Source organism: Chamaea fasciata, unplaced genomic scaffold (genome assembly GCF_029207755.1).
Source record: "Chamaea fasciata isolate MVZ Bird 193981 ecotype frontalis unplaced genomic scaffold, bChaFas1.0.hap1 SCAF_6, whole genome shotgun sequence".
Classification (NCBI taxonomy): Eukaryota; Metazoa; Chordata; class Aves; order Passeriformes; family Sylviidae; genus Chamaea; species Chamaea fasciata.
The window spans coordinates 44404083-44418404 of record NW_027094091.1 but is presented as its reverse complement, the minus strand read 5'-3'; the positions used below and the strand labels follow the sequence as shown (position 1 = coordinate 44418404).

Genomic DNA, 14322 nt, shown 5'->3' with positions numbered 1-14322 from the left:
TTTTGTCAAGAAAGCAATAAAACACTATCTTAAGGAGCCCTCATAACTTTGTGAGGCTAATAAAATCTCTGGATGATGGCTGGGGTTTGGAGCAGTTAACATTACATATTTAATGTATCAGGACCAATCCTTCTGAAATCACACTGCTGTGGCAGGTCCACCCCACTTGTGGTTAAGCACCAGAGAGCTCCCATATGAAGAGTTATTGAAGCCCCGTGCAGATCAATGTTTAATGCCATACCTTTCTGTCTTTATTTTCCTTTAACAATTAATATGGGACTATATTCAGTTATTTTATAACCTTCATAGCATTAATCCTGTGCTAAGGACCCTTTTTTTAGTTCAATCATTTAAAGGCTTCTTCAGTACACAATCAATTCCTGCTGCTCTCTGGGGTGGATGAAGCTTCATCCTGGGTTGGCACGAAGTTAATAGCTATAATGAGGCTTTCTCCCACAGAGCAGTGGTGCCTGTGCCAGGGAGCTGGTTTTGCAAGGAGGATGTGAGATTTGTACCCTGGGATGGTTATATATGTGTAGATAAATAAGCTGGCAGCAAAGAGGGAGAGGTGATGAGACTCTGGTTTCTGCTTTGGGAACCCCACATACCAACCCCTGGGGGGAAATGGGCTCCTTTCTCTGCCATGCAAGGCAGATAAGATACATGTGGTATTAGCCTTTCCATTTTACAGTCTACAGGGGCTTGCTCACCTGCTCTTACTTGACCCATGTCAAAACTCAGTTCTCAATCAGCTCTCCTGACCTTTCTGTTGGCATCTTTATCACCAGCTTAGTCTCCTGCCTTTTGGCAGGAAGGCTCCTTACAAGGCACGGACTGGAAGAGTTTTGCTTTGCCAAGTTTTGGCCAATAAAAAGACCAACCAGTGTATGTGTCTTAGCAAATTCCTGTTTTACAGAGGGCACCTTATGGCCATGTGATAGAAGTGCCACAAGGAGTTAGTTTATAATTGTTTATAGTTTCTTGAAGTGCAGGTAATTCTTTTTATCTTGTTGATTTGGCTTATGTCTGTTAGCAATAACATTTCATAAATGTTCTCTCTGACTGCTGGGTTTTCATCCAAATGAGAGCCTGTTGGGTTTTCATCTTTTATCTCTGATTTCTAATGCAGCTAACTCAGGGAGAAAAACTTGAGTTCACAAACTCAAAGGCTGCATTCTGCAACACTTTTGTTTCTGAATTGAGCAATGAGATGCAGTCTTGTTGGGTTTTTGGCTTAGTGTTGCATGTGGTTTTGTTTCCTTTCCACCCATATCCTTTCCAAACTAGGAACAGACAGCAAAAGGGGGAAAACAAAAACCATAAAGGAAGAAATGAACTGGTAAGACTTGAAACCTCGCTGGCAGCCTCACTAGAAAGGCTCATTTGAGTGCTGACTGTCATTTTAACCCTAATCTCCATTTTCTGTTTCTCATCTCAGCAGTAGCTGCATCCAGTGACCAGAGCCAGATTCCTATAATTGTTGTGTCTGTAACAGTGGGAGTTATTCTGCTGGCTGTTGTTATCGGTTTCCTTCTCAGCGGAAGGTAAGAGAAGAAGCTGTGTATTTATACTTCTTCAACTTTTGTAATAACTTTTATCTGACCAGCCAATTGGTGTGATTTAGGCAAAAGCAGCATGTGAACAAAGCTGTCAAGCGGTAGCACTGTAAAACAGCACAAGGGTGGACTGATTGATCTGTTTGGACAAGCAGGAATGACAAAGGCACTCTCACAGATGTAGTTCCCTTCCCAATGATTTTCATCTGTGTATAGGCTGGCCCTGATTATTTGACTTGATTTTCACAGGAGTGTTTTCACATTCCTTTAAAAATAAGCAGAACATGTTAGTACAGGTAAAATATCTTCACCCCCATATGTTTGCACTCAGAGCTTGCAATGGACTTTGCTCACAGAGAAAACTTGACTTCAGGAAAACACTTCTGAAGAAAAAAAAGAATAAACCCACTGAAATGGCCAAATGCCCCACATTTCGGTCAGATCTGGATTTCATTTCTCATGTGTAAGATAATAATGTGTTCCCCAAGTGTTAGTAAATCATACAGAGATCTTCCCTCACAGAGGGAGACACTCTGCTTTAAACCATCCCATTGACTTCTCATGTGCTTAAACATAGGCAAGTGATGAAAGCCTGGGTTATACCATCTTTGACAACTTTAATGGAAGTTGATGGAATTTTTTGATGAACAAGAGATTGTGGTACTGGGGCAAAATCTGGCTTGTATCAGGATAAGTTTATACTGCAACATTAAACTTGTTTGGCAGCCAGCGTGGAAGGCACTTTTTTCATTCTCTACATATGTATTAGTACATTTTTTAGTGACAGTAGTCAAACAGTGCAACATCCTTCATGTACATGTGAAGTACACCAAGCAATGTGAAGTACTTCACAAAGCAATGTGAAGTTCATCTACTGAAAAGGCTGAATTTGTTTTCAGTGTAAAATAAACATTTATGCTTCTAAGGTATACCCATCAGCCCACAGTTGCTTTTATCATACAGGTCTGTCTTAAACTCAGGTCTAGCAAGGTAGCTGTAAATTACAGGATATTGTAAGCATTAAGAGATGTTAAAGATACAGAGGAACTGCACTGAATTTGTTGGTTGAGGGTCTTATTTCCCAGAGGAGGTAAGGTATCACTCTGAAAATGCAGAGTAGTGGAATCCTGCCAGGCTGAGCAACTCTGTCCCCAGGCATAAGGCATCCATGGAAAGACATGGACACAGTTATTTCCTGTCTTGAAAGGTAAGTGTGCTGCCAGACTCTTCTCCAGTCAAGGTCAGAGACTGACAGTCTCTTCCAGCTCAGCTGTTCAAACTCCTGTTGTCTGCTTTGAATAACTTGTTGGGCTTAAAAAGGGAAGAGTAAATGCTCCTGTGTGCATGAGAAGCATTCAGCAGCAGAAAGGAGTGGGCGGGGTGAGTCAATGGCTACAGGGAATTCACTCCCGGGCCTACAGGAAAGCTGTAGTCAAAAGACTTGGTTCTGAACACTCTAGACAGGATTCAAGTCTCTCCTTAAAGACGAGAGGTTATGATTGAAATTCCTCTTCAGTCAGAGCAGGTGGATGTGAACCTTGGCTTCCCCCATCCCAGATGTGTGCTTGTACTGGTGTAAAGAGGAGAATGCATGTGTGACTATAGGGAAGCTATGGATGTAACCTGGCACCTCTTCGAGGAAGAGTCAGGGGGGGTGAATGGCAGGTGGAGGAATCTATATCCCTCTGTGGCCATAGGGAATCACAACTGAGTGGCTGCCAGTAGCTCCTGCTATTTCCACAGTTGCTGGCAAGGGCTCAGTACCCCTCTGAGGCAGGTGTATCCTTGCAGGTCTCCTTTTCACTGCTACTCTCTTGAATCTCAGCAAGCAGTTGCAAATCCTGAGCCATTTGTCAGCAGTTCTCATTAGTTATATCTTTCTGTCCTCTTGCCTAATGTGCTTTCCAGGATGTGCTTCCTCGTAGCTCTTTATCTTTTGGCATGCTTATAAAAGCCCTTGTCTCCTTTGGCTAGAGTTTTATTGCTGCCTCTGCTGTTGCCTCAATCCTCCTACCTTGTACTTACACTTCCCTCTGTGGACCCCAGGGCAGCTGCAGGTTTCTGGTACCTCCATGGTGCCACGCTGGATGCCTGGGAAGGGCAGGCACAGGGAGCTGAGCTCTTAATGCATTTTTATCTTTTCAACCCTTCCCCTAGTCCCTAACTGAAACGACCATAGTCCCTCCTTTGGAGCTGGTGGAGAAGCCTCCCACACCAAAGTTTAGTCCATTATTAAAAAATTGACTTCAAAACCACAGGGCTTCTCTGCAGATTTGAGTTCCCATGAATTTTGAAGTCCATCTAGTACATTGAGTGACTCGTGAGAACAGCAGAATAAACGCTAAAAATCCAGAAAGATGACAGACAATTTGAAATTAAACAAAGCAAAACAAAGAAATTGCTCTGGTTTGGAAGAAAGCAGAGATGCCAGGGAGATGTGTTACTCATGCTGCTTTGCCTTGGATATGGATTCAAGACAATTTGTCGAGTAACTCTCCTGCTGTGACAGCAGGGACAATAAACGTGTTCCAAGTCATGAGATTATCCCTTTCTGAAGCAGTTAACCTGTTTCTGGAAGATGTTTTCCTATTAAACCTCTGGAGTGGTTGTGTTGTTCCAGTACCTGGTTCCAGGAGGTTGCATTTTCTTTCCTAATTCTTTTCTGTATTTGCTATTAGTAAAACATCTATTTTGAACTCCAGCTGGAATCACTACTGCTTGCCACACCAAGCAAGCTGTGCAAAGCCCAGGCTCTGTCTTTTCTCTTGATGTAAGAGAGCAGGAGAGGAAGAAAAACCATCTTGTTCTGCCACACTGAGGATGTAGCCTGGCCAGCTCTTGCAATTAGGCTACTTTGTGCTGCCTTCAGGGTACTCCCTGGGAGGCCCTGGATGCCTCAGGATAATCCTCCCTAGGATGCTGTATGGCACCTCTTTGCACCTATCCTCCCAAGTCCCAGGCTGCAGCAGCAGAGGCTTGAGAGCGGTTCCGGTTCCGCAGTGTGAAGTGAATGTCATCCTGCTCTTGGCAGTTCTGAAAGGAGTTTCCAGTCATAGGGCTGAGGAGTTTGCTAGAGTCTACGGGCTTTTTATTTTTTGCTAGGTTCCCAAAGGCAGGACCACACCTCTTCCCCTTTTTTTTTACTTTCAAGTCTCTGCAGTTTTCTCGCTTCTTTTGAATGAATATAAGTAACAGCTTGGCATTTCCTGTTGGCAGCTGGCCCTAAACCAAAGGTCAGCTGAACAGTCGTGGTGGCATTTCCACATGTCAGCATCCATCTGTGGAAATGCACTTTGCGTCTGAAGCTGGAGATTCCTGGGAATTTGAAACTAAATGTGCTTTGCCCTAAACAATTAAGCTGCACTTCAGAGCTGATTTACTTGCAGATGCTCCAGAAAACTTCCTGTAAATAACACGTCCTCTGACCAAGGTCATAAATGCCAAGCCAAATGGCTGATCACTTTTTTAAGTTATCCTGCTCCTTGCATCAAGGGCATATTAATAATATAACAATCAGGATTACAAATCAAAGAGATTCACTAAATCAGACTGTAGTTGTCTCAGGATAAAAAAAAAAAGTGGATTGAAAATCTATTATTAAACCAGCTACAAGTATTGAATTAAAGAACACAGAGTTGTTATTATCTTTGTTTTTTTAGGATTATGTGTTCTCAAAAGGACAGTGCATTTTACAGATAGAGCAAAGCTATAAATTTTGCTTTTGTAGCAATGCATGTATTAGATGTCTGTCACCATTATTGTTCATGACTAAAGTATGTATTAATTTAAAATCATTACTGACTTTTGTTTTAAAGTCTGTGTCAGACAGTCCAGTGACAAAGATCTTTGCACTCCATCTCACAGGGAGCAGTAAAGTGCCTCTGTTGTTGTTGTGTGGCATCAGGAGCCAGATTTTCAGCAGTCTGGGAAGGAGACCAGCTCCTTCAGAGCAGTACCCCTCTTTTGTCCTTCAAACCCAGCCCTCTCTGCGAAACAGAGAAGGGTGAGCCTTAGGGTGAGTGTTTAGAGACTGCTGGTCCCTCCAGTCCCCCAAGCTTTCAAACTTCGTAGCACTAAATAAAAGCATGAGCTTTGACAGAGTAAAGTGGGCAAGATATTAGGTCAATGCTGTACATGTTTGCAAAAGCTGTTCAAAACAGCCAAGTCAACTGTGCATCTGCATTTACAGCCAACTACCCATTATGGATGACCTTTCCCTCTCAAGTGATCTTTCAAAGAACCAGAGGGAGCTTTTCATAGAACTTAAGGGAAAAAAATTGAAGCAACAAAAAGCTGCCACTCGCCCTGTGTCATGTGTATATAGAAAGTCTCCTTCTGGCAAGGAACTAGCTTCTGAAAGACAAAGCAAAGACAAATCTTGCCACCTGGGTATTGGCAATTAGAGGCTCTTACACCAGCGTACCCATCCTTGACCTTAGCTGATTTAGACTTTTAAATATCCGTGCCTGTGGTGGCAGAGGGCTACTTTCTGGACACAAATATGTGCATCTTGTTTAAAAGTGACTTTCAGGGAATAGAGAGGGTGAAAGATTGTGGTGTATATCCTAGGTCCCGAGACAGTGTTTACAGCCTTCTGTGATGTGGAAGGTCAAAATGGATTAATTTTTCCACAGCCTCCCCCTATCCTATTTTCCAAGTTGTGTAAGGGCTCAAAATAGTTTGCTTTTTCAATATTTCCGTAGGAAATGGGAGACAGTCTATAGATAATGGTTTTCATAGAGAATATTTCCAGCATGAGACACAATTTTTGTTAGTTGGGACTTTTTAAAGGATTTTTATCTCTACCTTCTTCCCTGCTCTTCCTTCTTCCTGCAGGACATTGTCTCCTGTGATTTATAACCACTTTATTATGCTGCCTACTGCCAAATATTCCCCACGATTCACCTGACAAGAGGAAGGATTTTGTTGAGGAAGCTACTGCTCTGCCAAGTCAAAATTCCCATCCACCAAGAGCAGGCAGGGTCTGGTCCTGCTTCTATTGGGGTCAAGGTTTTTACTACTTCTATCCTCTTAACAGCCTCTTTGCTGGTAGATTTTTCCGGAGAGGAGCAGCACTGACATACAGTACTACTCTCTGAAGGGAGAGTGCTCCAGTGCACCCTTTTGCACGGGGTCATGCCTTCCTAGGGCCCCTGTGGAAATCTGCTGCCCATAGCACCTGTCTCTAACATCCTGTCAAGATCAGCTTGTCAAATTTGGCTGCTCCAACACCTCATTCCTCGTCTATTCTAAACACTTTTTGACTTAGTGCAAACTCGCCGGGCTCTGCAAGGCAGTCTGTGCTCTGCAGTTTTGAGATGGGTTTAAGGACCCAGGCTAATCTGCCTTCAGATGACTTTGGCCCAGACAGGAGGTGAGAGTTGACCAAATCTGTAATTAAGCTCCAAGTTATTTCTGAGCTTCTCTGGCAGTGGCCAAGGGGATGGGCTGGAAGGACTGTGATGAACAGATAAGCAACCAGCATAAGCTTTGTCTGAGCAGGGAAAATGGGGGGTAGTGCAGCAGTAAGTGATGAAACCTCCTCACCTTCTTGCAGGTGATTTCTTTGATGGCATTGTGCAAGTCCTGCTTCCACTTGGAGAAGGGAACTGGGTTGCCCTTCAAGCTGGAATTTGTAGCATCTTGAGGCTCCTGCTGAGCGCCCCTTGTGTATGTAGTCTTTGAAAGTGGGATTTTACAGTGTCTTCTCTAGACTGTGGGGTGGGTAGAGAATGAAGAAGGAAGTCAGACTCTTGTCCTTCTGCACTTCTGAATATGTGGATGTTTCACCTTGCTTTGAAATCAGAAGCATGACCTCTCCTGGGGCTTCGCCGTGTAGCGGCACTTGGCCTCTTATCTAGAAAAAAGGTTATCTCTGCTTTCTTATGTCTTAGACATAGAAAAGTATAATGCCAGAGGTCTTTCCGAGTGCAGTTCCTTTCCCTGAAGACGTTGCTTTCCTTCCCCACAGTGACTGCATAGCTATCATCTGCTTGGCCTTCTCGAACAGTGCAGAGACATGCTTTAATGTATGAACTAGAGTAGCTCAGCAGGAAGAGCAGGTGACTCCTTAAACATTTGTATATTTTGGGACAAAGTGGGAATATATTCCTAGCAGGTCACAGTGTGTAATGCTACTTCTCTGATGTTTAAAGCAAGCATGTTGACTCAGGAATTGCTAGGTGTAGCACTGGCCTCCTGACCTGGAGATGCAGGAAGCAATCGCTACCATCACTCAAGGCTGTATGAAGGATAAGAAAAATCTTCCCAGGCACCCTCAAGTATTTCAATCTCTAATTGAAGAACATCCCATTAGAACAGCTTATTAAAAGCAACAAACGAGACTTTCATTTATCATGATTCCAAGACTTCAACTTATAACTCTTAAAAGCCACATCTGTATATGGCAGAGTCTCTCTGAATTCTATCTAGACATTAAAAATGTAGTTTAATTCCAAATGCTCTCTGGGTCATCTGCAGACTTGTGGTAAATTAATTACGTTAATTGCAGGCACAGTTGCTGGGGCCCATGATATATATACATTTCATTAACCAAGCCCAGGGTTTGAAACAATGCCAAGGGTGTTGATAAGTGCTCCTCACACAGGTTTATTAAAGTTTGCTCTCTGGACAGTTGGGTTTGCAAACCACATAAGCTTTGTGAGGGTCACCTTAGCTGGAACTGGAGGAGTGTTGTCTCTGTGTGCCTGAGATAACTGAAAGCAGCAGAGTTGGTCTGGCCAAGGAGCAGGGCAGTGCCAGCAGGCCACAGAGGTCCTGGAGATGTCACTGCAGCTGCAGGCTCCTCTACATTTTTTTTCCCCCTTCTGCAGCCCTTTCCTTGAAGCCAGGGCTAGAAGCAGGTGTCACACCTTGTTTCAAGCAAGCTTGGCTTTTGGAGATGGTGTCTCTTCAGAGCCTGTTCTTTCCCAGCAAAGGAGATTTAACACTGCAGGTATTTTCTCAATAACTTTTGCTGTTACATGGGCATGTCATCTGTTATCCTGCAGAGGGTCTCCTGACCAGTAGCAGCCCCCACTACCTCTCCTCATAGTTTGCTGGTTGATTAAGTAAGGCTGGAGGAGAGTTTGCAGATAAAATTGATGTATGCAGTGCTTGGTTCAGCTCTGCTCTCCAATATAGGTCAGCTTGCTGCCTAAAGATCTTAAAACCCTGGAGAGGTCTGGCTGTATTTCATTAAACAGGATTTTAATCTTATCCATAGCATTTGATCTTGTCTGGAAGCCTTTTGCTTTCAGCTCCTCAGTTGCTAGACTATGAAAGCCCTGCAGGAAAGAGGAAGTGGGAACTGGGCCCCTCCTCGAAGCAATCAGGCACCCAAATCTGATGGCCACAAGATGTATGATGGCTTTGCTTGAGTTTAACATTGGTTTTATTTGCCTCAGGATTTTTATATTTTGAAGTTTATCTGCCAAATCAAGCCATCCTTATAACACAAGTAGTAATAAATCTTCCTTTGTCCTGACTGTTCAGACCAATTAGTAAGTTCACTTACCTATCCAAGTGCTCCTTGGACCGGAAAGTGAATTTTATTGTCTGCTGATCCAGTTTAGTTTGTTTCTAAGCACTTTAGATTTCCCCTAATGCTAAACCTCAGAGCATTTTGACCATAAGTGCACAGCTGATGGGTTTGTAGGAGCAAGGCTACACTGAAGTACATTTCTCTTGCGCCTGAACTTTTTTTTTTTTTTTTACTCCGTATAAAGAGAGTGAGACCTGAAGTGCTCTGGATTCAGTGCAGGGAACTGATTTCGTCTCAGAGCAGCCCTGTTGCTGATGAGGTCTCAAAGAGTTTTCTTTGTTCAGGGAAAAATTGAGCTCTTTTTACTTTAAGGAAGTGGTTGCTTTTCAGGTGAATTGAACAGTTGTTTGGAAAACCTTGACTTTGCATGCTGAGTGGTGTGGAGGTGTGGGAGGGTCGGGTGGCAGCAGCTATTAGAAAATGCCTGGGGGAAAAGGGCCTCCTTGCTGAAACATAAGCTGAGGGGTGACAGCCAAACTAATCTGGAGATGCACCCGTTCCCTGCACTCAAATCCTGCACGGTTAAAAGAAGAAAATGGCAAAATTGACTCAGGGTATATAGTGCTTGGGTTTCCTTTGTGTGCCTTTGAGCTTTGGATCTCTGGTGTTAACTTGGTTTTAACTTGGATCTGTGGAGTGGTTTAGTGAAGGCTGATCTGCTCCCATATTAGTATGACTGAACAAGCTGGGGCATTATGAAAATAGAAAATATTGTTAATTATAGTTAGAGATATTGGCATTGCTGTTTAGAAAATGCTAGCAAGTTGTTTTGCTGATGCAAAAGGAGCTTAGAAGACATTCTTCACCAGTTTTAATTTAAGTAAGCACATAATCCAGTGTATAATTCTGTAAATCATTGCATGCCTGGAGTTATTTTGCGTCATAATTTAAGGCAATGCAGTAGCAGAATGATAATTTTGTCTAAATAAACTATTTTAATGTATTTAGGCATTGTAAGTCATACTGTATAAAAATCTGATGTGCACAGGATTTTTTCAAGAATTACTTGTGATGACTGAGGAGAAATGAAGAGATCTTCAGCTGATATTAACTGGAGTATACCTGCACCACTGGGCTCCTGCTTGTACTGAAGGCCTTCCTATTGTTTCTTCTGCACTATGTTCTTTTCCAGGATGAACTATCTTAATAGATTTGATAACAGAAAAATTATCTCTACAAGTTCTCTGACAAGGATAAAGGGCAATTACTGAGGTGCAGCCAGCATTGGGTTGAGAACTTATGCCAGGCAAACCCATTGTCTGATTAAAGTAATGGCTGAGCAGCCTTCAAAGGCAAGCTGTGGGTGCATGGAGTGCCTTTCAGCTCACCGTATTTTGGGTTTATTGAGGCTCTCACAAGGTCCTGCCTCTGCAGATACCTAATGTGTGCAAAGCTCTGTTGATACAAGGACATGCAGAAAGGGCTCTGTGAGTACATGCATAAGGATCTGCAAAAGCAGGGCTCGTATTCATCCAGTGCTTTTCCTTTTTTAAAGGCAATTGTTATTGTACCACATGCATGCTTGTGGGAAAAAAGTCACTTTGCCTGCTTCAAGGCAGGTGCTTAAGTTTAAGCACATGGGTGGCCACACTAATCCTGATGGTGGTACTCCAGTACAAGAAGCACATGGTTAATTGCTTCACAGTGCCAGGATCTAGACACTCTCCCCAAGGCATGTTTCACCAACAATTGCATATGCCATGAAATTTTTGCAGCCCAGGGTGTTCAGGTCCAAATAAGAATTGCAATAAGAAGGAAGAAATACACATAAAAATGTTGTGAATGTTTTTGCACCTTGCCAGGGCGGTGGGATTATTCCTTATCCTGGGCCTTTTTGTTTGCTTTTCAGTTGCTGCGATCATGGCTGTGGGTGGGCTTCTTCTCTGCGTGCTGTTGCCTATCCGAGCCTAACATGGTCAGTGTTCCCACTCGTGCTGGCTCCTACTGCGTGTCCTCCGTCCGTTTTCTGTGCACAGTCTGCCTCTCCCTTCCTTTCTTGTACTGGCCTGGAAATCACTTTCTCATCTGATCTCTGTACCCAGCTTGTCTATCTCAACAACAGGAAATAGCGTGACGTGAAGCAGAGTGTATCTTCAGCAAGAGCAGGGATCTCAGGGGCAAAAACCCGCTGTGTTATGCCATGATCAATCCAGACACTGCAGCAGGTGTCTAATAAAACACCATGTGTGCTGGACACCCACCAAGTTCTGCTCCTTGTCATCCAAAGGGGCCAGGGGGAGGTAAAATGCCCCCAGAGGAGGCAGGGGGCAGGTGGGAGCAGAAGGGTATTTAGTGGAATGTGACATGCATGTCAGTGGAATGAAGCATATGTCATGGACATACATGTCAGTGTGTGACATACACGGCAATGACATGGTGCTGCTTGCCCACGATATGCTCCAGCAGCATTGGACATATCTCTGAGGTGCATGTCCATGCTGCATGCTGTCCTGTTCTGCCACCATCTGGGCTGCGTCACCACTCTATGCTCTCTTGTACTCTCCGCTCTTTTCTAACTGGTCAGAGGAGGGGTGATTTTAATTTCTGTTGGTTTGACTGGATGCAAGTTGAGTTGCTTCCCAGAGAAGATTCAACTGTAATATTTGTGTGGGCAGAGATCTTTCTAAGCCTCCTAAGAGATGCATGTAATCACCATCCCCATCAGATAGCTGCTTGAGACCACAGAACTTCTGAGACATCCCACGTGCATTGTTAAACTGGGAAGTTTTCTTGGCATAGCTGGTGAGAGGTGTGGCACTCTTCTGCTGTGTTTTCTGGGGGATGCTGAGGCTTTGCATGGTAGTAGCTGGGTCATGGTGCAGTCCCTTGCTCTGTCTGGGGCACAGCAGTCACTAAGGTGGACCATTTTGGGGACCTCTGGTGCTGTATTTTTATTTTGATAGAGGAGGAGTTTGGGTTTTGATTTTGGTTTTTCGTCCTGCTAGAGTATTTTTTACTTGTTTTTTTGTGCTTAAGAGCAGATTTAGCAAGCAAGGATGCTCAGCTCAAAGTGTGTGCCTGTAAAAAGTTGTTCTGGTATGTGGACCACTGTTTTGGCAATGATTGCTCTGAAAGAAAACCTCACAGTACTTGTATTGTCTGTCATGCCCGTGGTACCTGTGCACGAGCAGTCCCTCCCTGCAAGTCATGCTTCAAATGTCCTCAGCAAGGTCCCCAACTGGAGCATGACAGCAATGGAAGACAGTTCTCAGAGAAGACCAGGATTGGACTGGATGGCTATGAAGAAGAGAGATGCACAAGGAAAACTTGGCTGACCTGGAAAACACCCTCTGCAGGTTTCCTCCTAAGGTGCAGGGAGACTAATGTGGCAGGAGACTGGGAGGGGGAAATGGGAAAAATTACTTCAAGGCACAGATGCCATTGGCTGTGCTATGGGAAGGCACAACAACCTCTTTAGAGAGATTTGTGGAAATCACTTCAGAGGGAGCTTCCTGCAAAAGGGGAAAACCGTATCTTGTTTAAATTATTTTTAATTGTTCTGGCAGTGATTTAGGAAAGCAGGGAGTCATTCAGCGCAAAGGCAGGGAAAGACTAAAGGCTAAAAATACCACTCTTGGATTTGTGAAGCTTCCTTTGTAAGGCATCCAGGTTAATCAGAAGTCAAAGACAGGGTCACACAGTGTGGAAGGGGACAGAAGTGCTGGGAAAGCAGCTGAGAAGATTGTGAGCCTGCAAGCCCTTTGGAAGGGAATCTGCCCTGTTCCTCTCAGGCCAGCCATCTCCTGTATCTCCTGAACCGAGCTAAAGGTCTTTGCTTGTCATCACCAGACCTTTTACTGCTCTTTTGATCTTGTGCAAGAGGAAAGTGAACAGAAAAACAGAAAACAACTTACAGTATAGAAGCTGTTCAGTTTACACCAGGCCCTTGAGTATTCCCTGGGTTTTTGATACTGAATTTATCCTAGGATTGCAAGCAGCAAAGGCAGATGCTGAACACAGAATAACATCACAAGTGGTAGGCTTTTGCCTCTGGCTCTCAGTATCAGCGTTGTTTATCAAGGAAAAAGCTATTTACTGAACAAGTTATTGTCTCCACACGTGAGCTGAGGCGACAGGATCTTGGCTAGATGGAGAGATCCATGTTTGTTTGTTCCTCTGCATGGAACACGATCCTGCCCTGCAACACGTATGCAACTTTATTGCTTTAACATCTTGGAACAAATAGTCTGAAATAAGCACTAACCTCTTGTAAACAACAACCTTGCAGTCCTTGCAAACCTCCTGTAAAGTGACAGCTTGAGATGGATTGGAAGCATTCCTGTAAGTTGATTTATTGTAAAAGACAGGCTTCTGAGGAAAGGTCTCACCCCTGAAAAAAAAAATTGGTTTGTCTCTGTGTCTGAGAAGTGCGTATGCTTCATTTATCTCATATTTAAGAGATTAGATACATGTATAAGTCTCTGCAAGACTGGGATGGGAGATTGCATGCTGCTTCAGGGCACCACCCGTTCAATGGTACTGACTGCTCCTGGCAAGGTGAAGTCCCTTTCCTCATCAGGGATGTCTCAATGCTGTCCCCACCTGCATTTCCAGCAATGCCTTGGCTGTGTGCTGAAATGCTTTGGCCTATGCCTGTAAAAAAAGTATGTGAAGGTTTTTCCACATCAGCACCTAGGGCTTGACATCCAAGGTCCAGGTTCACAGTCCCCTGGGTGTGTCTTGCCTGGGTTGTGACCAGAATGGTGGCCCTACCTAGGGAGATGAAAACTCTTTCCCTTGGGCATTCTGTGGTTTTCAGGGGAGTGGCTCAAGTGGCCAAAGGGTCACACACAACCCAGCAAGGGTGTCCAGAAGCACAGGGCAGAAACAAAAGAATCTCCATCAGTCCAGGTAGAGCAAGCATCTTTCTGCCTCACTTCATGAGGGATTTTTCTCTGTGAATTGGCTTCTGTCATGCAAGGTAGTGGGCATTGGTTTCCCAGCTGGATTCTTTATCTTTTTACCTGTCCATTTTATATTTTATAAACCTATATAGGGATCATTTTACAACTTCACTTTTATAATCTGCTCCATAAATATTTTACGAGCTGCCTGCCAATCTGCAAGTAGTTTTTAAATAAGACATGATGCCTTAAGAATATTTAAAGTCTCACTTTTCTTTTTACCTCTGGTACTTTTATTGAAAAACAGAGCTTTGCAAGGAAGACATCTGCTTTTCACATAGAGAAACTGGGACAAACCCACAACAGGAGTAAATGAATT

At 43.8% G+C, this 14322-nt stretch overlaps 1 protein-coding gene across 5 annotated transcripts in view; it reads left to right on the top strand.

Moving 5' to 3' along the window:
* Nucleotides 1–14322, top strand: part of EPHA5 (EPH receptor A5) — a 193448-nt gene that overhangs the window by 146744 nt on the left and 32382 nt on the right. For 2 of the 5 annotated variants that reach the window (XM_066186187.1, XM_066186186.1), the window contains one exon: nucleotides 1442–1544. In XM_066186187.1, coding sequence (XP_066042284.1) covers nucleotides 1442–1544 — 103 coding nt within the window. Of the gene's footprint in view, nucleotides 1–1438; nucleotides 1545–10948; nucleotides 11015–14322 lie in introns of all 5 variants that reach the window. The other 3 variants (XM_066186185.1, XM_066186183.1, XM_066186184.1) reach the window with 2 other exon arrangements.